Source organism: Papaver somniferum, chromosome 3 (genome assembly GCF_003573695.1).
Source record: "Papaver somniferum cultivar HN1 chromosome 3, ASM357369v1, whole genome shotgun sequence".
Classification (NCBI taxonomy): Eukaryota; Viridiplantae; Streptophyta; class Magnoliopsida; order Ranunculales; family Papaveraceae; genus Papaver; species Papaver somniferum.
The window spans coordinates 157428827-157451127 of NC_039360.1; the positions used below are offsets into that span (position 1 = coordinate 157428827).

The following is a 22301-nucleotide window of genomic DNA, read 5'->3' on the forward strand; positions in this document are numbered from 1 at the left end:
ATTTGCACCTACAAAAACAATGAGTATACTGAATGTCAGATAACAAGCTGCGGGCATATCCTGAATGTCAGATAACAAGCTTACTCCTTTAAAATATACCCACTCCAGACTTTGAGTCTGAACTGATTATGATTTGACTGCAACGTCACAACCCACTTAATTACACAGACCACAGTCATCATTTCAGCAATATAATTCGTAGCAACATCAGTGCCGCCAGAAATTGTGCCTTAACACCCGACAATTTTGACCTCTTGTAATACCAAAGCCTGCACAACCAGGATTTTCAAACGGTGCACGTCACAACAAAAAAGCACATAACCCTGACTAGGAGCACACCAATGAATTTTGAACTCTTGCAATAATATACCAAAGCCTGCACAACCAGGATTTTCAAGTGGTGCACCATTACAACAGAAATGCACATAACCTTGACTAGGAGTAGGAGCAAACCGATGACATTCTTTAAAAGAAGTAAACTTCATGTTTTTGATGCCAAGCTTGAAGAAATTTAAGACTTGTAAATCATAGTTCTGATTCTACCTTGTCCCTTTCATTCTATAACCCCCTTCATACACCAGCTGAAGAACTCTTTTCTTCAAACCAACCTCACGAGGCTTACCATTATTAAAAAGGACTCTATTCCTTTGAGACCAGAGTTCTCTCATTGTAACACAAGCTGCAACCTCCTTCACAGCTGGACTTCTCTGACAGGCAAACTTTAGAACATCATCAAAGGACTGTGGATTAAAAAACCCAAAACTATAACCCAGCCAATTCCAGATTAAATAGATGATTGAAATTGCAAAACCAAAGCGTGGCATATTGCCCTGATCCTGTTTGCAAATGCAGCATCTTCACACTGCGTGATTGGCTCTGCAATATCTTTGAAGTGTCGAGGGTAGGTGAGTTTGGTGATTCCGGGAGAAACTAGAAATAAAAGACTGAGGAGCTTTGGTTTGCTTGCTGGTGCAATAGTTGGGGTTTGGCTGATGTAAGATTCTATCATTTTTTAAGATGCTATTGTCTTTACAGAATTAGAGACCAGATTATGCAAAATGTATGTCCATGAATATAAATGGGGAATGTCTTGCATTTGTACATACCAGATGTTTTTGCATACACCTATATGACAATATGTTTGATTTCATATCGAGTACTAGAAGTCAGTACACTTCAGTAATGTGGTACATTTTGTCTATAGGTTGAATTCCCATTTGCTACCCTAAGAAAGTACAGACACAAAGATCATCAACCAGCCATCATCAATAGTACAGCTACATATGCTTCATATTCTAGGTGTTAAAACTAGAGTCAAGCGCGCTGCAACTGTTCAGTCCAACGTTAAAACTAGTGGAGTGGCAACAACAATCCAAAACAATTTCAAAGTTCATTCTTAGCATACTGAGCAACTCAATAGTAGGTTATCAAACATGTAATGGTTCAAGTTCTGTTTTTCAATTTCAACTCAAAATATTTAGTCTATATAAATATTAAACCAAATAGCTGCCCCAAACTACATTATCCCATTAAGTTTCTCAAAGTGAAGGACAAACACTTACATAAGCACTTAAACTTAAGCAAACAAAAAATCTAAGCAGAAAAAGGTGAAGAAGATAAAACTAAACAGAGCGGAACCCTAAGATCCAGCAGGCCTTGTCAACCTTAACACCCACATTCTGCGTAATCGCCACGCCAGAAACAGAGTTCTAAGCTCCAACAACTTCAGTCTCGACTTCTGCTGGTGTTTCCTCAGCGGGCCTGTCAACCTTCACACCCACATCTTCTGCATAATCGCCATGAACCTTCAAAAGCAAAGACCAAAAAGTTGTTACAAACACAACTATTAGCAAAACACATGTAAACTAAAACTACATTATAAACAAGACCAGTATAATAACATATAAAATGTAGATTGAGAAATACATACCTCCATCAGCTTTCCAAGATCAAACTTGGGAGCCTTCAAGATCTTCACTTTCCGAATGAAAACATTTTGCAGGGGGTAGATGCCCGAAGTTGCCTTCTCAATCTCTTTTCCAATCAACTCAGGGATGAGTTTGGCAACCAACTCTTTCAAATCACAAGACGATGCTTGGTTAACCATGATCTCTACCATCTTACGTCGAATCTGGTGGATACAAAAAAATAGTCAATAAGAGTCCAGAGGGTAATACAAACTGCATGCACAAGGACTGGGACTTGAACATCATGCAAGTCCAAATAAAAGTGCTAAATATTTACTTCTAAAAGACTTGATAGAATAGAACTCTGTTAACATGAAAACAATTTTGTAGTTTGTAGTTCTACCTTAACTTAAAAGGACGCATATCATGTTTTTGTTCAACTTCAAAAACATAAAGCGGTACAGAAGTGATATTACAAAATGAGGAACTGAAGTATGCCCATAAAGACGGTGCAGAGAAAACATTTTATGTTAATTAAATTATGCACACAAATATGTATAGATTAACACTTTCAGTACATGTGATATTTACTCAGAAATATTATGGATGCACCAAAAGAAGAACAAGCAAGGGCTGATCAGTTCAGGGAAGAGAGTGAAATGAAGCCGAAACCCTTACCTGGCGGATTTGGCTTGATTGTGCATATGTGGTCCTCTTGACTTGATTTTTACGCCTCTGAGTGAAGCCAATACAGAACATCCTCAAAGTGAAATTGTCTGTTGTCTTCACATCAACATGAGCCTCAATCAATGTCTGCCACTTACGGACAAGAGACCTTAATTTGTCTGTGGTGAAATCCATTCCCTGAAAACAAGCAAGAATTGAAATTCTTCACATTACTTTCTTTCCTTCTTCTAATTTAACTTTCTTATGTAATATAATTTACTCTACTGTTGTTCTTCTAATTTGAATTTTTCTATGTAATATAAGTTTATCATGGTTACCCAAAAGTTAGTCAAAACATTCTTTCCTTGGACATCCTCCACTCTCAAACGCATCTTTCTGTAGGACTGATCCTCATCGTTCTGTAGATCAGCAAGACACACCTCAAACACTCTGTGCTTAAGCCCTTCGGAAGCAATCTGCAAAAATAAAATGCATAAGCAAAGATATACATAATAAGATGTTATACTTACACAAACATGCTAAAATTAATTAGGGCCTTGATTTTAGTCATCCTAAATATTGCCTTGGATAAGGAGAACCCATGTGACAAATCGCTCAGTTAAACAAAGAAGGATTATCAAGACTTATTAGAGAATTGAGGAAAAAAAAACTCTTAACCAATGAATATCTAAAGAAACCAAATGTTGACTTGTAATGAAGGAAGAAGAAGATACATTCTCCGCAGTAAAATAGGCGCTTCTAAAAATTAACATAACCATAGCGATAATTGAAGTCAGTATAGTGTTAACGAATCAAGTTACAGATTCTCCAACATAAATTACTGAAAAACCAATCATTTACATAATCACATTGCATTTCTACAAAAAGCTCAGATCAAGAAAACAAAGAAAAACTACATTTTTAACCCTCCCTATCATCAAAACTGAGTCCCTAAATAGGGTTGGAAGCAAAACCAATACTTGAAAAAAATAGAAACACCAAGTGGTAGCTGGAGAAACACTCTCCTAAGATATATCAATGTTGATTCCAAAATATAATAGTACTCAGCCAAATACATTAAGTAAACTGTTTACTATTGACAACAATTAAATTTCTCCTACAAAACTAATCCAGGAAAACAATCGCTTCTCAACCCTAAAATCAAAAAAATGAAACCAAATGGTAAAAAACACCACGCAGAATATTGAAACCTCAAATATTAGCTTTATAAACAATCTTAGATTCATGCCTAAAGAAGATCAGTGATCTACCAAATGCATTAAGTAAACTGTCTACAACCCTTGGTATTAATCTAACAGCTGCAATGATAACAAATCAAACCCAAAAAGAAAGAAACAACAAACCTTGGTTCCTTGAGTCTTAGAAACCAGAGTCTTTCCAGCATTTCTCACAGTGAACATAGATGGAGCCTTGATATCATACCAATCCTTCTTGGCAAAAGGATCAACACTGCATTCAGAAAACAACATCAATACAAAGTTAATAGCGAAAACCAAACACAGATTCGCAAAGTTTCTTAGGTTTTCTCATGAAATACTTACGTCTTCTTCTTTCCTCCCTTCTTCCCTTTGGAGATTCTCTTGTTCTTACTGTTAAACACATGGACAAAGAAGAATGGATTAGTAGCAGTAGAGAAACTCTGATGAAGAGATCCAGAGAGAAACTGCACTTACCCGACCGCCATGGTTGTTGCTGCTTGAAGATGAGGTGGTGCTGGTGAGAATAAAGGTTTCAAAGAGTGATATCAGAGTTCACGCCTCTTTCTTAAGAATAAGAAAAACCCTAGCAAACCCTAAAATATAAGGATCGGTGAAGTTACCTTATTGTCTCAAAGTACTTGATTTAGGGCATTCAGTTTATTAGAAATACAAAAATGCCATTGTTTGTTGCAACTCGCACAATTGACGTGTTCACCTTGCTGCCGAAGTGGGTGAGTCTGCACCACCAGACTCATTACTAAGGGCTTTCCGTTTTTTCTCATTAGAGGAAAAAAGATTAGGCCGGAACCTCGATTACATCATGGGTAGTGTCATCTGATACGGGGATGGAAGGATCTTTTTTTTTTTTTTCCAGATATTAGACTTATCTAGGGGTGTAAATTCAGGCAGGCCAGGCCGCCCGGCACAAAAACTAAGACAGGCCGAGCAGATCAGGCTTAATATTTATGAGCCCGTAAACAAATTCAGGTCGGGCAGGCCGGATAAAAGTAGATAATTTGCTACCCAAAGACCGCTCAAAGCCCGTTTTTTATACGGGCAGGCCAGATCGGGCCGGACATGCCACTATTTTGAAAAAAAAAATTTAAGTTTAAATTTTCAAATGAATGGTATTAAATATATTTACTTTTAATACAATATCCTTTCCTTTCTAACATTGCATACCGTAAGTGATAGTATTATTTTATGTTTAAATTATAATGACAAACTTTTAAGTTTAGCCTATAATAAATAATTAATTAGAGTACAATAAACTTTCTATAAGAAAATTTATTATCATTAATGTTTTGAAAAGACTAATTATAAGTAAAAACAACTGTATATTTTATTTTTCTTGATACAAAATTGACAATTATAAAATGGTAACTTTTAAGTCTTTTAAGAGGATATTAAATGATTAATGGCACATAAAAGGCTTTCAAGTCAGGCACCAGGCCGGGTATCAGGCCGAGCATCATAATTAATTGCAAAGCCCGAGACCGCCCAATTAATTAATCCAGGCCAGGCCAGGTGGCCCATGACGGGCCATAACAGGCTTTGGGCTACTTCGGGTACAGGAAGGCCGAGTATTTTCGGATATTATTTACACCCATAGACTTATCTATTAATAGTTTTTGAAGTTATTATGGCAAAATCCCATGACAACGAGTAAAGTCACAATTCTGCCAAATCGGGTGGAGGAATAAGTGAGTTTTTCCACTATGATAAAAATAAACTCAGAGATGCAACGTAGACCCGCAACATCTATCGGAGGAATAAACCAGTTTTTCCACTATGATAAAAATAAACTCAGAGATGCAACGTAGACCTACAACATCTATCGTCAGCGAGATTAATCATGTCGATAGATGTTGGGTCGGGCGACTAAACTTCTGTTGCCAACAACTAAACACCAACATTTGATTTTTTTTAGAATTTTAACTCATTCAACATTTGACCTCACGCCTCTCCACTTTCGACTGAATGAATTTTTCTTCCAAGCTCTTTTTGATTTTCTTTTTAGCTTACAAAATGACAAGATCTTTTTGTTTAAGGAAGTATAAAGAATAATAGAACCCGAACGGGTGAATAATAATTATCGCATGTTCCATCACAAAATTTTGAACAAGATCGTCCATATAAGTTTAATAATCCTATAGTTCTGGTTTACACACATACTTCTGAATCATATTGAGAGGTGGTTAGCAAAAATGTACCTAGTCATTGATACAACAAGTATAGGGAAGACAGGCTTCATTTGTTTATGGGCGTTATAGAGGTAGCTATCTCAATTATCCCAATTGAGTATTTATATTAAAAAAATATCATATACTAATTTAAGAACATTTATTTTCAGTATTTATGGTGTACCAACTTCCGGATTCGTCAACCAAGACTTATTCAGAACCAAATAAGAGTTTTACTTATACAAGTACTTCAGGGATAACCGGAAAAAAGAACAACACGACGATTGGGTTACGTCTGTTTTTACTATTAGAATGTGTAATTATTTTCGTTAGATTTCTTGTATTTTACCTTGCATTATTTTTGTTTCTTTTATTTATTTTGTTAGGCAAGTCATCCTATTATGAGCAAAAAAGGCTAGAAAAAAGCTAAGAAGTGAAAAACAACGAAAACTAAGTGAAAAAAGTCGAGGACCTAAGGCTAAGTGGAGTTCATCACAAGATATATCAATTTTCTTGTGAAACTAGAAAACAAAGAAAGAGACACAAAGTATAGGGAAAGACGAAGACAGAATTCTCATTAGTTGTGTATGGAACACAAAGTTCAAGTCTCTATTTATATAGATAAAGGACATGGTGCCCAAGGTATGTAAACTCTAATCTTAGACACGATGGGCTTCTTAGTAATTAAACTTTAGGTTTATAATACTCCCCTTATGACCATTGTGGCTAAGTCATTACAAACATACCAGGAAAACTCAAAAGAGAAAAAAACTGAAATTGCATAAGCACGTAAAGACTTGAAACAGTGTTGGACACACAAATGTTGCCTCAATAAAACCTTGAAAAGGAATACTCAGCGGGACAAAACGTTGACAGAGAAAAAAGAGTACAACGCGATAAGTCCAGTAAATGCACCTTTGATGCATGATGGCGCTCCCCCTGATGAGTACTTTAGTTAAATCTTGGCTTGCAAAATCTTTGAGTCGCAACTTCCCAATTTGATGGACGTATTTCTTGAATGCAGAAGATTCTTGTATCTTTTGTGAAGAAAATTGTTACTTGATTAAGTATTCTTTTGTGTAAGTCTTGAAAAGACGAGGGTACCCAAATACACCATAATCTTTAAATTATCCACCTATAAGTCCTCTTACCGAAAATGATTTTCTATGGACAAAGTCGAGACAGTACTACAAATCGGTTTTCACACTTTGTGTGATTGTCTATGGATACGATATCGAGACAATACGACTACCAAAGTGTGATTACTTGATAATAGGTTCGGACTTAACCAAACTCCATAGGATCACTATCAAGTAAAGCGGAGTTAACGTTTGTGTATTTGACTTCTAATTATAATAAACAATTATAACTGCGGAAATAGAAAAGTAAAAGACATAATAAGATTTTGTTAACGAAAAAACCGCAAATGCAGAAAATCCCCGGGACCTAGTCCAAAATTGAATACTCTCAGAATTAATCCGCTATAAAAAAAAATCTAAACCAACTTCGTATTGAGACCAAGCAACTAACCCTAGTTCACTTAATTTACTCAGTATCCCTGCGCTTCCGACTTCGATGAGTGCACGCACTAGAACAATTCATTTGGATCGTATTCCAAACAGTAAAGGAACAACAAATCTGTTTAGTAACAACTCTATTGATTCTTTAAGATAAAGACATCTCAAGTCACATGCAAAGTCTCTTCCGTTTAAACTAATAAACTCCTTTGCCTGGTTAGATCAATCTATCCAACAACTACCGAAGTAGCAGAGTTTAGATTCGCTCTCAATCCAAATAAATCTCAAAGCGATATATTGTGAAGGCCGATCTCACACAACAAACCAATCGAATAAATTCGATTCTAGTTGGATCCCAGATTGTCAAGGTTTATGCAACACAAAGATATGAGAAATCAATAAGAAATCTTCTTCGTCCTCGAATCTTCTTTGATCTTCAAATAAACCTGCACAACACCATTTGAATCTCTTGTGATCAATCACGCACAGAACGGAGTCTGTTAACAATGGATTATCACAAGATGTTTTTAGATCTACAAACAGTTCTAAAGATTTCTTCGATACTTCGATCTAATTTTAGTGAATCTTATATAAGAAGAAAAGATTCTCGAGAATAAACAAACTAGGTGCAATCAAAGTTTCAACCACCGTTAGTCAATCAAATCAATCGAAAACTAATAACACTACAAGTATCTAGTTTCCCACCAATGGTACTCGTTGAGCTTCTTGATCCCACAGAAGTCTTTAAACGAGCGGTCGTAAGAGATTTCGCCTAATTAGGGTACTTTCCTCTCTGATTATACGGCTCCACCAGAAACAACAAAAAGATGAAGTTTGCCTGGCTCTTAGGATAGTTTGCCAGAAATGCAAACTTAGGTATTTATAGACCAAGGATGTCTGGACACCAAGGAATTTCCAAAACTGAAAATATTCTCAAGATATGCAATAAATGCCCATTCGGTTTTCATAATTCCAGTAAATGCTTTGTCCAATATTTCCCGAAATCTCTCAATAGAAAATCTCCAATTAGTAAATGCACATTACTAATTTTTATTCTCTAGAGATATGCATTTAATTGCTGGTAATTAAAGCATATAAAACTAACAGCCTTAATTAAAAGATTCTTAATTTATTTCGAAACAGGATCTCCTTGAGTACTAAGGAATATCTTTGAACAATAAAAGATAAGAGTTATTGTACGTGTTCAAACAATGTTGACATATCTTCTTTGTAAATCCTCTTTCATATTTACAATCTTGGAATCGATTATACCACACTTTCAGACAAGTTTAGAATTGGTTCATCTGTATTCCAAGACAACTATGTGATTGATCAAATATCAAATCACATCCATGGGTTCAATCGGCTATACCCTAATATGGAAACACTTGTGATCGGTCACACAAGTTACCGGGACCGGTTACATCAGTTACCAGGATCGGTTACATCAATTACCAGGACCGGTTACCATATACACATGGTATTGCTTGTGATCGGACACACCATTTACTATGATCGGTTACACCAATTACTAAGATCGGTTACACCAATTACTAGGACCGGCTACACCAATTACAAGGATCGATTACACGACTTCTCTGTGATCGGTCACACCATTTACTAGGATCGGTGACACCAATTACAAATATCGATCATACCATCTCAGGTGATTACTTAGGATCAATTACACTAATTAATCAAAACTAGTCATACCAAATCATAAGTCATGCATTGTGATTAGTTGTACCAAGATACATAACAAAGTTATGATCGGTTCTACCACCTCACACATATGGTAATCCAAATATTTAAAATGAATAGTCGTACCAATAAGCCTAGCGATTTCCCTTTCGATTCATAAAACAAGTTCATGAATGTACTTCCTTTAAACAAATGTAAAACATTGTTTCCTATGATGAAATCATCACCTTTACCCATTCACATAATCATAAAATCATTCATAAGATTATGTCGATGTCATGTCTACGAAGTTCAAAAGATAAGCGTTATACTTCGTAATCTAATTCCCTAATACTATGATCATGTGATCATGTCTAACTACTAGATTAATATATCCATACACAGCTTTGCAGTTATGTTTTCAGTATAGCAGGACTTGAAAGATATGTTACAAATGAAACAGTTCAAGTCAATATTACTAACCTCAAGAGGAAGGATGATGTCGTCGTTGTAGCTCGTTTCTTCTTCACGTTCGTCAGGTCTTCGAGTAATACTTGTATGTCTCAACATTCCTAGAATTTCTAGTCTAACCTAAACGAAGTTGTCTCTAGTACATAATCAAGCGACTCTTAGATGAGCTTTTACTCACTAAAATATGACAACCAAACTAGACATACCAATGCTTGGTGGGTTCAACCGAGATATGCTCTAACAAGTCTTTTAACAGTAATTTTCTCGAGTTTCCATGCTTCTTTAAATACATTGACGACTTGTGTCTTGGGTTGCTAGATTCTCAGAGATGATTTGCAGAAATATTTGATGTAATTTCTTCATCGAAACGCCAAGATATAGATGCATTAGTGTAAATGAACAAAATTATATTTATTAACACATTGTATGGGGTTCATAAGGACATCCAAATTTCTAGAAGATGGTTATGTTGATTTGGTCTAACAAAATGTCCTAGTGAATAGTGAGAATCCATCAAATAACAAAAATTGATACAACTCCCCCTTGGATGACCACCATGTTGAAATAAATTGCCTCACTAAAACCTTGCCAGTAAAACCCAATGGGAAAATATATGGACGAAGGAAAAAGAGCACAAATATCAACATTAAAAGAAATTTAAACGTCAGAGATGTTGCCTCGCTAAAACCTTGTCAGGAAAACCATATGGTACAAAACCTGAAACGGGGTGAAAAGAGTACAACTTATGACGTATTTATCGATGCTAACCCAACTATATGAGTTTTTCAAAAAAGAAGCATCAAAATAATAAGTCTAGTCTATCTTAAAGACGAGTTTATGCTAGCGTAATTCTAATTGCAGATTTAAGAAAGGAAATAAAACAGAATTTATGTTGCTAAAACGTGGATTTTTGTGTTTTTAAGGACTTCTCAAGAGACCTAGCTGATATCATCAAACAGTTAATCAGAATTCTTGGTTTTGTACAAAATTTCTAAAAACACATAAAGGATTGCTAAACCTGACATAATCGAGTCAGGGCTGCCTGAATATAGTCTGAATCCTCAAAGGATTACAAATTGAATATGATTTGCGATCACATTTCTTGCGTGAATGCAATATGCGTCTTTCAAAGACTACCACGCCAAGTGCATTATATGAGGAGAGAAATTATTGTACCAATTCAAGGGTCTAAGAAAAATAAAACCCTCAAATTGTTTTTATAATGAATATATTTCTCGTATAACGACGCACTATGACTACACCAACCTATAAGGTCTTAAGTTTGGATCCAAATTGCATCAATAGAGATATTAATCCAACCGAACTTGGATTGTATGCCAACCAATCACATATGTCGGTATTTCTCTGCAGAGGGGTTAATAACCACCATCTTTTATTATTTCAGTAGCTACTATAAATGAATATTTGACAATGTTAACTAACTATGATCTCACACAATTCTCAAGTGTATGCATGTCTTGAAAAATTCACAAAATTACTGGTACCAGTGCGCGTATGCATTATAATCTCCCCATCTTCCAGTGAGAAGATATGATTTATGAGAATGTGGATCTTTTTAATATACTATATTAGAGCACTCTATAGCCACTTATATAAATGCTACGTTTATTATGGATGTGACTGGATTTTCCTTCCAAGAGGCATAAGCTTATTAAAAGCATAATAAAATATTTCCACGCCTTATTTGAGATGTCAACCTTTTTCGATTTGATCATGATGGGAGAGAAATATAACTTTTAAAGTTAATGAACACCAACATCTAGTAATGTGTAGTCTCCCCTTGATTATGGTGGAAATACTTTCATCTCCTTTACGAAAACAAGTTTCGTCGAGTATTATCTGATTAATTCAAGACATATACTCATTATGAAATATGTCTTTCCACATAAAAAAATATAGTCTTAATAGACATACATATATACTATCAATCCTGGATTACTTTTAGAACACAAACAAAAATAAAATAAAATAAAATAAAGATGATATGTCAAAACCAAAAGCATTGAAAATATGCAAACAAATCTCAAATAATTTCGTAACCTCAAGGGACAATGAGATAATGGTTTGGATTGAAGTTACAAACACTTTGTTTTATCAAAAGAAAATTAAACTAAGATCAATATAGTCACTACAAGGAGTCCAAATTTGTGCACCCCCTTAAAACTGGGGTGCACATTCCGGCCATCCTGGTTGGATGATTTTTTGGGCAAAAACCGCCCAGAAACTTAATTATTCATGATAGTTATAAACAAAACTAATTTCCATTTTCTAAACAGATGTGTAACAAATATTAGTGGAAGAAGTCAGAGATGAAGATTTGAACACGAAATTGAAACTTTGCTACCGCATCAATGTTTCATGTGCAAACTGATTCCTGAATCAAGATTTTTGATTTGATAAACAAGTTTCTAAAATTCTAGAGAGCGAGTCTGTAATTCATTCATTGTTCGGTTGGCTGATAAATTGATAGCCATCTAGGAATATTAGACTGGGCATCCAAACCATCAGTAGTTATCAAACATTACTGATTGTCTTCAATTGATTATGATTAGTCATCTTATTTTCTTTAAAGGAAAATATAAACAAACTAACCATATCTAGATTCTAGACATAAGCAAACGATTGTCAGTTGTTATTAAATTAATAGCAGACTTTAAAATTTTGACTAGAAGAGTAAACCAAAATAGAAAAATGAACAATGAGATATTGTTCGCAACATAGTTTTATTCAAGTTGATATGTTTCTGGTTTGCTTGATCCATGAAAATCACTTATACGCTCTTGTGGAGACCAGACACTAATACACATAACCATGTTAGTATATTCCATAGGGTGTAGTACCGAAACCCTATAACAAAAATAACAGAAACTTTATTAAGATCTTTTAATAAAATAATGGAAAAAACAAAATCAAACTAAGAGAGAAAGGTTAGATATAGATGTGGAGAATTCTCTCCGTCAATTAGTAGAGCAACGTGCATGATAACGTCTTGTGAAAGTAGAAAACAAAGAAGGAGACACAAAGTAGAGGGAGAGAAGAAGAGAGAATTCTCATTTGTGTATGGAATACAAAGTTCAAGTCCCTATTTATATAGATAGAGGACTTAGTGCCCAAGGTATGTAAACCCGAATCTTAGACGCAATGGGCATATTAGTAATTAAACTTTAGGTTTATAACAAATTTTGGTTATTCTAGTATTCAGTTGTAGAATTCTAAGGGATTAAACTTTTCATTTTCTTTAAACATGGTTTTATTCGATTTCATTTAAAGGTTGAAAGCTTGTGAATCACTATATTATTCGACTCAAGCAATGTCCTCGTGAAAGGATTGGATTTGGATTTCCACATAGATTGGAACCTGTTAAGTTTTATTAAGCACGGGTATCAAGAAAAAATAAGCCAGCGGGTAAATTTTGATCATATGCAATTCTAGGTTGATAGGTGCATCATTTGTCATATTTTGGTATTAAATCATATGTTTGATTGTTAGTTTTCTTTTAAATTGCATGTATTATGTTGGCTTTTATTTCACACGCCTTACAATCAGTAGGTTACATGCCGCAAAGATGATAGAAATGGCTCTCATAATGTTAAGGAAGTGAATTACTTCAAGTAAATAATGATCAAATTCTAGCTAGTTGTTTTTCCACGCGGGAGAAAGAGATCTTTTTATTAGTTGAATTGTATTACAACAAATAAGTGAGTGAGGACATACATACATACATCCCATAAAGAAAATAGCAATATTAAGAGTATAATTCCGTGGGAGCAATGACCGTTGCCGAAGACTCTAAATTTCGTCAAACAGTTAAAGGACTTAATGTAAGTACCATAAGATGAAGAAGGATAAGAGCACTGGTCCAGGAGAAGGCGAGGCGAGGTGGCTACTCAAAAAGGTCCGGTCCAAGGGAAGGTGGAGCCATAATTTGTAATGTACTAACCAATGACCGGGGGTCATGAAGAGGACATAGGCCTAAATATCAATAACTACCATAGGGTATACGTGTATGGTCGATATTGAAAAAGCGGGGGTATAACAACCACACCCAATAATTCGTTCGGCAATATGTATAGACTAACTCCAATATTATTCCGATAGCACCAAATTATAAAGCAATCTCAACCAAGAAAGATAACAAAGAGTTATATCTATTTTTCTCAAATCAATCATCAAATCAAACATATAGAAATCTATGAGCCTGATTGATGTGAGAAATACTCGGACATCCCAAAGACCAATGTCCAAGTGTCAATCAATTTATATTCATCAAACAAAGGTCGGATTTACCAATTGATTGAACAACATACAACCTGTGATATTTCAGTTATATAAACAAATACAACGCGGAAAAGAAATAACATAAACACCATAAATTTTGTTTACGAGGAAACCGCAAATGTAGAAAAACCCTAGGACCTAGTCCAACTTTGAACACACACTATATTAAGCCGCTACAAACACTAGCCTACTACAAGTTAACTTCAGACTGGAATGTAGTTGAGCCCTAACCAAGTCTCTCACTGATTAAGGTACAGTCGCGTTCCTTACGCCTCTAGAACCACGCCGGATTTTGCACACTTGATTCCCTTAGCTGATCTCACCCACAACTAAGATTTGCTACGACCCAAAGTCGAAGACTTATAAACAAATCTGTCTCCCACATATAAGTCTATTCTGATAGATAAATCTGTCTCCCAAAGAAGTACATATGAAGTTTTGTTCCGTCTTATGATAAATCAAGGTGAACATGAACCAATTGATAATCTGGTCTTATACTCCCGAAGAGCATCCTGGAAATATCAATCACCTCACAATAACTTAACTATATGGCAGTAGAAGAAGTTATTGTGGAACCACAAAATCTGAGACAAAAAACTTTGTGATTACTTTTTATATCTTACCCATCGAAGATAAATCTCGAGCAAATTTCAGAGAATATAGTACTCAATACGATAAAACAAGTAAGATCAGAATACACAACTACAGAGAAAATAGTTGGATCTGGCATCATGAATCCCAATGAAGTCTTCAAGTCGTTAACCTAATATGGTTTTGGAAAAACCTAGGTTAAAGGAGAATCGACTCTAGTCGCAACTAGGACACAAGAAAGTGCTGATAGGTTTTTCAGTTGCTAGAGTTCTCCCGAATATAATCTTTCAAATCAGGGTTTTGTTTCAATCAAATCTAAGATATCTCAGTAAGCATTCAATATTCACTGTTAGATGAAATCCTGATTTAAGATTCAAGCTAAGTCTGCTTAGAAATAAAAAAATTAATCTCCACTGTTAGATGGTCTTATCTTGTTACACACAAATGAAATATAACTTCATTTATATATAGGTAACCGTACTCAAACATGTATTTGAGTTGGTTCAATAACAGCTAACCGAAGTTAGCCATATGAACACTTTTGTCTTAACCACATTCATCTAACACTTCTAGATCAAATATGATGATCAATCAATCATGAAAGATAATCAAATGAATCTAATTGTGTTTCACACAAAGTTGTTCAATTATTCACTATCTCATATATATATATATATATATATATATATATATATATATATATATATATATATATATATATATATATGAAAAAATTGAAACAAAATCGAATTGATTCGTAATCGTACAAAGTACTTATACAAGAATCAATTCATGAACATTAAGCCATGGTTTGCAAATATTGCATTCCTTAAATCATAAATATTTTAGTTCATGAGTATGAGAATCATACTTAACCGATTTTAGAACTTAACCATGTGTTCCTTAACCAGGTACGCAAACAGCAACTCTGGACTTTGGCCTTGTCTAGCCGTTTGCATACTAGGTACACAACCAGCAGTCACGGAACCAACTCAGGTAGAACCGTTCGCGTACTAGTTACGCAAACAAGGTTCCCGGACCTTAACAGTTAAAACCGTTCACATACTGGGTACGCAAACAAAGTTCCCAGAACTGAATCACTACAAAATAGTTCGCATACTAGGTATGCATACCGTGTTGTACCCAGACATGGTTAAATGTTATAAACTCCCATTTCAATCATTGAAACATCCTTAAAAAACGACAATAGCTGTCTCACACAAACTATTAGCTTCAAGTAATTTTCAAGTGATCAAATGATAAATACAAAACTTTCCAAGTCGACATCAAATGACTATCTTACACAAATCATGTAATATGTTTCAAGGTAATTTCCACATGATCATCTTTTGACTTATTATTTAGTTTCCAACAATTAAATTGTCTCCAAATAAATTTGTCAAGAATAACGATGAACATAGTTAAAGCAAAAAGCTTTCAACACATATTTCGAGAAATATATAACCGAGTTAAACTCAGCTCGAAATATCAAATGTGTATAATGTAAAAGTCTATATAGCTATACGACTTAGTCTCATTAGGAGATAGAATAGAATAGACTTCTGAGTGATAGATAAGTTTTAGTCTCCACATACCTTTTGTTGATGAAGTTCCACCAAGCTCTCCTTAGTAGATCTTCATCTTCAATCGATGGACGTCGTGAAGTCTAAAGCTCAATTACACATTCTATCCTAATTTGAGGCATAGTTATAACTAGACTAGAAATCAAGACTATAGTTTTGATCAACTAAACTTGACAAACAAGCTTGAGATAACAACATTTGTGAGTTCGACCGAGCAGTGCTCTAACAGATGTAAACAGCCTTGTAAAAGGGGAAACTAGAAATACACGTATAAGTCATCCCAGCATCAGTTTTCGCTATAAAAGGAAGTTGATTACTCAAAGATAGACATAACATATTTTCTGGTAGTATTGTGTATTGGAATCAGTGTCGGTACCTCTTACCATTCTTGGGTATTACACTCGCAACCAAACATGATTTTATTAATTAAATAAACTCTTCTCTCCTCTCCCACTTTCCTCAACATAAAAAAAGAAAATCATAGCCCGCAACATCCACCTGCTAAGATATGGTCCTTTTGTGCAGGATTTGAGCGAGATTTTCATTTTCCTTCCTTGCTCTTAACTAGATCTTTGTTTAAGCTAGGTTTATCTATGTATATTTCTTACCATTTAATAAGTTTTGTACACCCTTATGGTGGTTTTATCTCCTATACTAGAGAGGTTTATCTCGTCTTTATGGTCGTTCTTGGTTGCTTTGGGTTTTACGATCACTTGAGATGCCTTCCAACGACGTAATTTTCATCATTTTTGTTCCCAGCGACGAAAACTTAACCGAAATCTTCATCTTTGAATTATCCGGTGATGAAATCTTCATTGAAATCTCCATCAATGATAGTCATGACGACAGAATTTTCTTCACAAGTTTTAAGAGATTTGAGCAATCCTATCCACTTTTAGGAGCATTTCTTTATGAAGAAGAATAACAAACAAAATGGTTGGAATTTAATTCTGAGAAAAACCATTATTTCACCTATTTGATCGGTTCTTATTCATGCTTGTATTTATCATGTTCCGTTAATCTTTCTCTTTCTCTTTTTGGATTTTTCGGTATTGTACTTGTATAGCATGTTCATGTTACTTTGTATTCTTTACTTTTCCATTTTAAGCCCAATGTAGCCTTGAATTTTCTTAATAAAAAGGTTCCTTTGTTTCTAAAAATAAAATGAAAGAAAAAAGATTAGATAAACGAATATAAGAGAGAGAAAAATTAGAAAAGAAACACGATAAATCAGAAAGATGTGTTTTGCACGGCTAGCCTCGTATTCCTTGGAGTAAAGAACAATACAACTATTCGGGTGCATCATCGTATTTACCACAAAGATAAAATTATTCTAGAGAGAGGGGGGACTGACTCGAAGCTCTGCAATAAATCGTTGACTGACTCCTTCTCGAAAACTTCTTTTCTCAATTTTGCTTTTACGATCCTGATGCAAATCTGATCCAGTTTTTTATTCTGTTTTATTCCTCCAATACTAAATATTTCTTTGTCTAGGTTTTTAGCTTCTTTTACAATGAATCCCTAGTATAGATCTAAAGATGTTACCCAATATTTAAAAAAAAGATCCAAAGATGTTACCCGATATCAATTTTTTGGGGTTTTTATTCTAAGAAATCTTCTGAATCTTTGTCTCATTCACTATTTTCATACGATTTTAATCTTCTACTGCTATAATAAACATCTGATTAATAATTTTTAATCTGATTTCAATATACTTTTAATTGTATTCTTCAAGATAATTGTTTATTTCTTTTTTTTTTCAATCCCAAAGTGCATGAATTTTTAAGTCGATTTAAGATACCTAATATCCTTATTTTATCCTTTTACATGATTTATCCCTTCTCGCCTCCCAAAGCCTGATTGGTAGGTGCTAGTTTTTTTTTTTTGCACGTCTCAAGTGCGGAAGGTGCATGATCAATTAGGGTTGTTTCTTTGGCAGTGACAGAAGTTCTGACAGAAGTTCTGACAGTCTAGTGCTTTAATTCCACGTTTTGTCTCAGTTGAGGATTAACCGTTTCAACAAGTTAAGTTTGTTCTCTCATATATGAAGATTATTCATAATCTATTTCAAATTCTTTCCATCTAAGAAATAACCATTACTTTGGATCCATATTCGTATTAAGACTAGTCCAAGTTTAGTCTTACACTTAATCTCAGTCCATATCAAAAAAATTCATGATAAACACTTGGAAAAATCTTTTAATGTGGTGTTTAGTTCTCCTTATTTATTATGAATTCCATCATCTGATAGCAGAAAATCCTAAAACTGTACAACAAAACAAAGCCATCTCTGTCATTCTCTCTCTTGCACTTATTTCATCTTATATCCATTCTCAAAAGGTAGAAAACATGTCAAGTATTGCAAAACTTTCAGCTCAACTAGCATAGAGTTGCTCAATAGTAGTAAACATTGCCTTGATGAATGTGCATGTTCTTTCTTTGCAAGGAGTGGACCCTTTTAATGAGCAAGAATGAAATAACCAAGGGAAAGGTGAAGTTGGTATCCAACAAAATACATATGTTGAGAACATGCAATAAGGTAATCAAGTTAAACCTATTGAAGTTGATCAGAATCAAGGAAATGAAATTGATACTGAAGTGATCAATATTCAAGAGAATGAAGATATATAAAGGGACCTTCCAAATTCACAGTGGCTAGACAAACTTATATTTGCATTTTGGATATTTGTTCTGAGGAGAGCAGAGGTGTTAAAAGAAGAAGGGTTGCTGATATTATTGAAGAGCAAATGGATTTGGATAATCTGAACAAGGACAATAATGAAGCTCTTCTAAAACTTGCGGGAGAGGTGGAAAATGATGGTGAGGATGGTTCTAACAAGAAATAGATTTGGCCCGAAGCACTATATGGATATTTTTCTGGAACTCAATCTGAAAAGGGTGAGAGTTCAAATACTTCCGCTACAATGGGAGATGCTAGATAGATGAAAACAACCAAGTACCTGATCCTGCACCAGATGCAAATGATGTTGTTGCAAATACCCTGGACAACTTTACTAATCAGGTTAGTAACACTTTTACCAGAAGGGTTATATTTCATAGCTTAAATTTCCTTGTTTAAATTTTAATCTTACTGTTGTTTTTTTATTTGATCTAGCCTTTTTGGAAGTATTTTTTACAATAATTTTCCATATCTTTTACACTAGTTTCTATTATTTCTTGTATTTTATTTGTTTCTGCTATGATCGAGCGAGCTATATCGCTGCTTTTTTGCTCTAATTGTCTGAGACCTTTAATCATGAAGTTGCTTGTTTGGAATGTTCAAGGAATTGGTCTCCCAATCACCATAAATCATTTAAACTACTTAATAAAACAACATACCCTGATATGATTTTCCTTTTTGAAACTAAAGCTAGTTTGGAAAATATGGAAAAATTAGTTAGAAAATCGAAGTTTTCTGAATGGTTCTTAGTTCCTTGAATTGGTCTGAAAGGTGGAATGCTGATAGCCTGACATAATAATTTAAAGATAAAATGCATTTCTTTTAAACATAATCTTTGTGTTTTTAATGTTCTTATAATTTTGGCAAATTTTGGAATCTTGTTTGCATGTATGGTGTTTTGTCTGCTTATGAAAAATATAAACAATGTGATATCATTAGTAGTTTTAGTTCTACTAATTATTTTCCTTGGATCATTATAGGTGACCCGAGCTTCATTTTGCATCCATATGAGAAATATGGTGGAAATGAGTCTAATTATAGTTCTACAAAATATATTCATGATACTATCCAAAAACTAGGGGTGATTGACCTTAGATTTTAAGGGATTCCTTTCAATTGGTCTAACCAATGGAGAAGGTTAGAAAAATATTATAGAGAGAATAGATATATTTTTAGCTTCAACTGATTGGACTAATATTTTTCCAGATGCTATTGTTAAACATTTGGTTAGAGTGGGATGTGATAACACTCCCATCCTCTTAGAATCTAAATCTCTAAAAAAGGTTAATAATGCTAGGCCCTTTAGAATTATGAGAATTTTGTTTGGACATGATAGTTTTCCTAAAATTATTGAGGACAATTGGAATAAGCCTGTTAAAGGACCTAATGCTTATTGTTTTGATAAGAAACTAAAATACATTTCTCTTAAGCTCACAATCTGGAATAAGAATTTTGGAAACATTTTCAAAAATATTAAGGAACTTAACATGAAAATCAATGAACTGCATAACATAAGTCCTTTACCTATAAATGATATAAAATCTTTAGAATCCCAGCTTGATAGTTGGTATGAAAAAGAAAATGATTATTGGAAACATTTATTTATGGACAAGTTCTATAAAAACTATAACAAAAATACATAGTATTTTCATCAGTCTGCCTCTAACAGAAGAAGGTTAAATCACATCCATACCTCGAGAGATTCTTTTGGTATTTGGATTTATGACTTGACTCAGCATGACAATCTGATTGTTAATCATTTTAAGGATATGGGAACATCTAAAGGAAATTACTATGAAGAGCTTATTTATGATCTTATAAACCCTGTCATTACAGAAGATGATAATAATTTCCGTACTAGAATTACTGAGTTAGAAGAAATCAAAAACACTTTGTTTAGCATGAACCAATGGGACCGAATGATTACCCTCCCGGTTCTCATTGGGAAATTTTCTCAAAAGATATTTTTAATTTAATTCAAGATTTTTTTAAATCCAGATTTATGCTTAAACAGATAAACTATACGCATATTACTTTGATCCCAAAAGTTCAAAATCCTTCTTCTCCTAGTGAATTTAGACCTATTAGCTTAACTAATGCGATTTATAAGATTATTTCTAAACTATTACCTAACAGACTTAAGCATTTTTTAATAGAATTATATCTCCAAACCAATACATCATTCATTCCAGGGCGTCAAATAACTGATAATATCATAATAGCGCATCAAATTCTTCGCACTATGAAGACCTCTAAAAATAAAAATGCGCACTTTGCCTTAAAAACAGATCTTTCCAAAGCTTTCGATATAATCGAATGGCCTTTTCTGGAAAATTTCTTATTGCTTTTGGTTTTAATGATATTTGGTGCCAGCTTATCATGCAGTGTGTGTATATGACCTCTTTTTATGTCCTTCTGAATGGCAGACCTAGTCAGAAGTTTAATGTTGAAAGAGGATTAAGACAGTGGGATCTTTCATCCCCATATCTTTTCATTATTTGCATGGAGCTGCTTTCTAGACTTCTTTATAAAGATGAATCAGTTAAAATATTGGGATTAAAGTGTGGAAATCTGCTCCTCCCGTGCCTCACTTATTTTTTGCTGACGACTGTTTCCTTTTATCTAAGGCAGGTACAGTTGAAGCAAAGGATTTGATTGATATTCTTAATATTTTTGGTGAAATGTTGGGTCAAGTGATAAATCTTCAAAAATCCGGGATTTATTTTCCCCCAAAACTTCATAACAAACATCGCAAAATAATTAGCAGAATTTTAAAAGTTAGATAAATCTCAAAAACTGATAAATATTTGGGAACTCCTTTATTCTTTAATAGGAACAGAACTAGAACTAAGATCCTTGAACCGTTATTTACTAAATGTTATGCTCAGGGACGGAGCTTAGTGGAAGACAGGGTGGCTCCCGCGTCCCCTGAAAACTTTATAATCTATTAAAATTCCTTTATAATTCCTATTATTATTTCTAAGAAAAATCTATTATTATCCCCCCTCAAATTTTTATTTTATTGATTAGTCCCCCTTGGATTGAATTTCTAGCTCAGTCCCTGGTTATGATGCTTTATAGGGCTGGAAGGCTAAGCTTTCATCATAAGCCGACAAAATTATCCTCCTTAAGTCTGTGCCTAGTGCTTACTCTAATTATCAAATGCAGTACTTTGCCTTTCCTAAAACTTTTCTTGGTAGGATTGAAAATCTGCAAAAAAGACTTCTGGTGGGACAATAGAGATGCTTCTAAAGGAATCTATACAAAAGCTTGGGTTAATATTCGTACTAAACTTGATTCCGGTGGTTTATGCATTAGAAATCCCCATAAACAGAACTTATCCATGTTAACTAAGCTTGCATGGAGACTTCTGCATAATCAAGATCAGCTTTGGGCTATTATTCTAAAACACAAGTATTTTCCCAAAACTGATCCTCTGATTCATTCTAGAAAGTATAATAATTCTTGGATATGGAATAGTATATACAATTGTCTTAATATTAT

At 34.2% G+C, this 22301-nt stretch overlaps 1 protein-coding gene across 1 annotated transcript; it reads right to left on the reverse strand.

The window, feature by feature from the left end:
• Positions 1–1420: 1420 nt before the first annotated feature.
• Positions 1421–4391, reverse strand: LOC113357746 (40S ribosomal protein S3a-like). Its single transcript, XM_026601196.1, has 7 exons — positions 4268–4391; positions 4136–4183; positions 3938–4043; positions 2912–3049; positions 2586–2771; positions 1931–2131; positions 1421–1805 (listed from the first exon to the last, which is right to left on the reverse strand). Exons 1-7 carry the CDS (start codon positions 4276–4278, stop codon positions 1710–1712), a joined length of 786 nt encoding a protein of 261 aa, XP_026456981.1. The 5' UTR covers positions 4279–4391; the 3' UTR covers positions 1421–1709.
• Between the last annotated feature and the right edge of the window lie 17910 nt (positions 4392–22301).

Bases quoted from the DNA above. Each gene is read 5' to 3' on its own strand.
- LOC113357746 (XM_026601196.1), bottom strand. The intron at 2,772-2,911 runs GTAACCATGATA...GCTTGTTTTCAG, and splicing joins ATGTTTTGACTAACTTTTGG to GGAATGGATTTCACCACAGA. The intron at 1,806-1,930 runs GTATGTATTTCT...TTGCTTTTGAAG, and splicing joins ATCTTGGAAAGCTGATGGAG to GTTCATGGCGATTATGCAGA.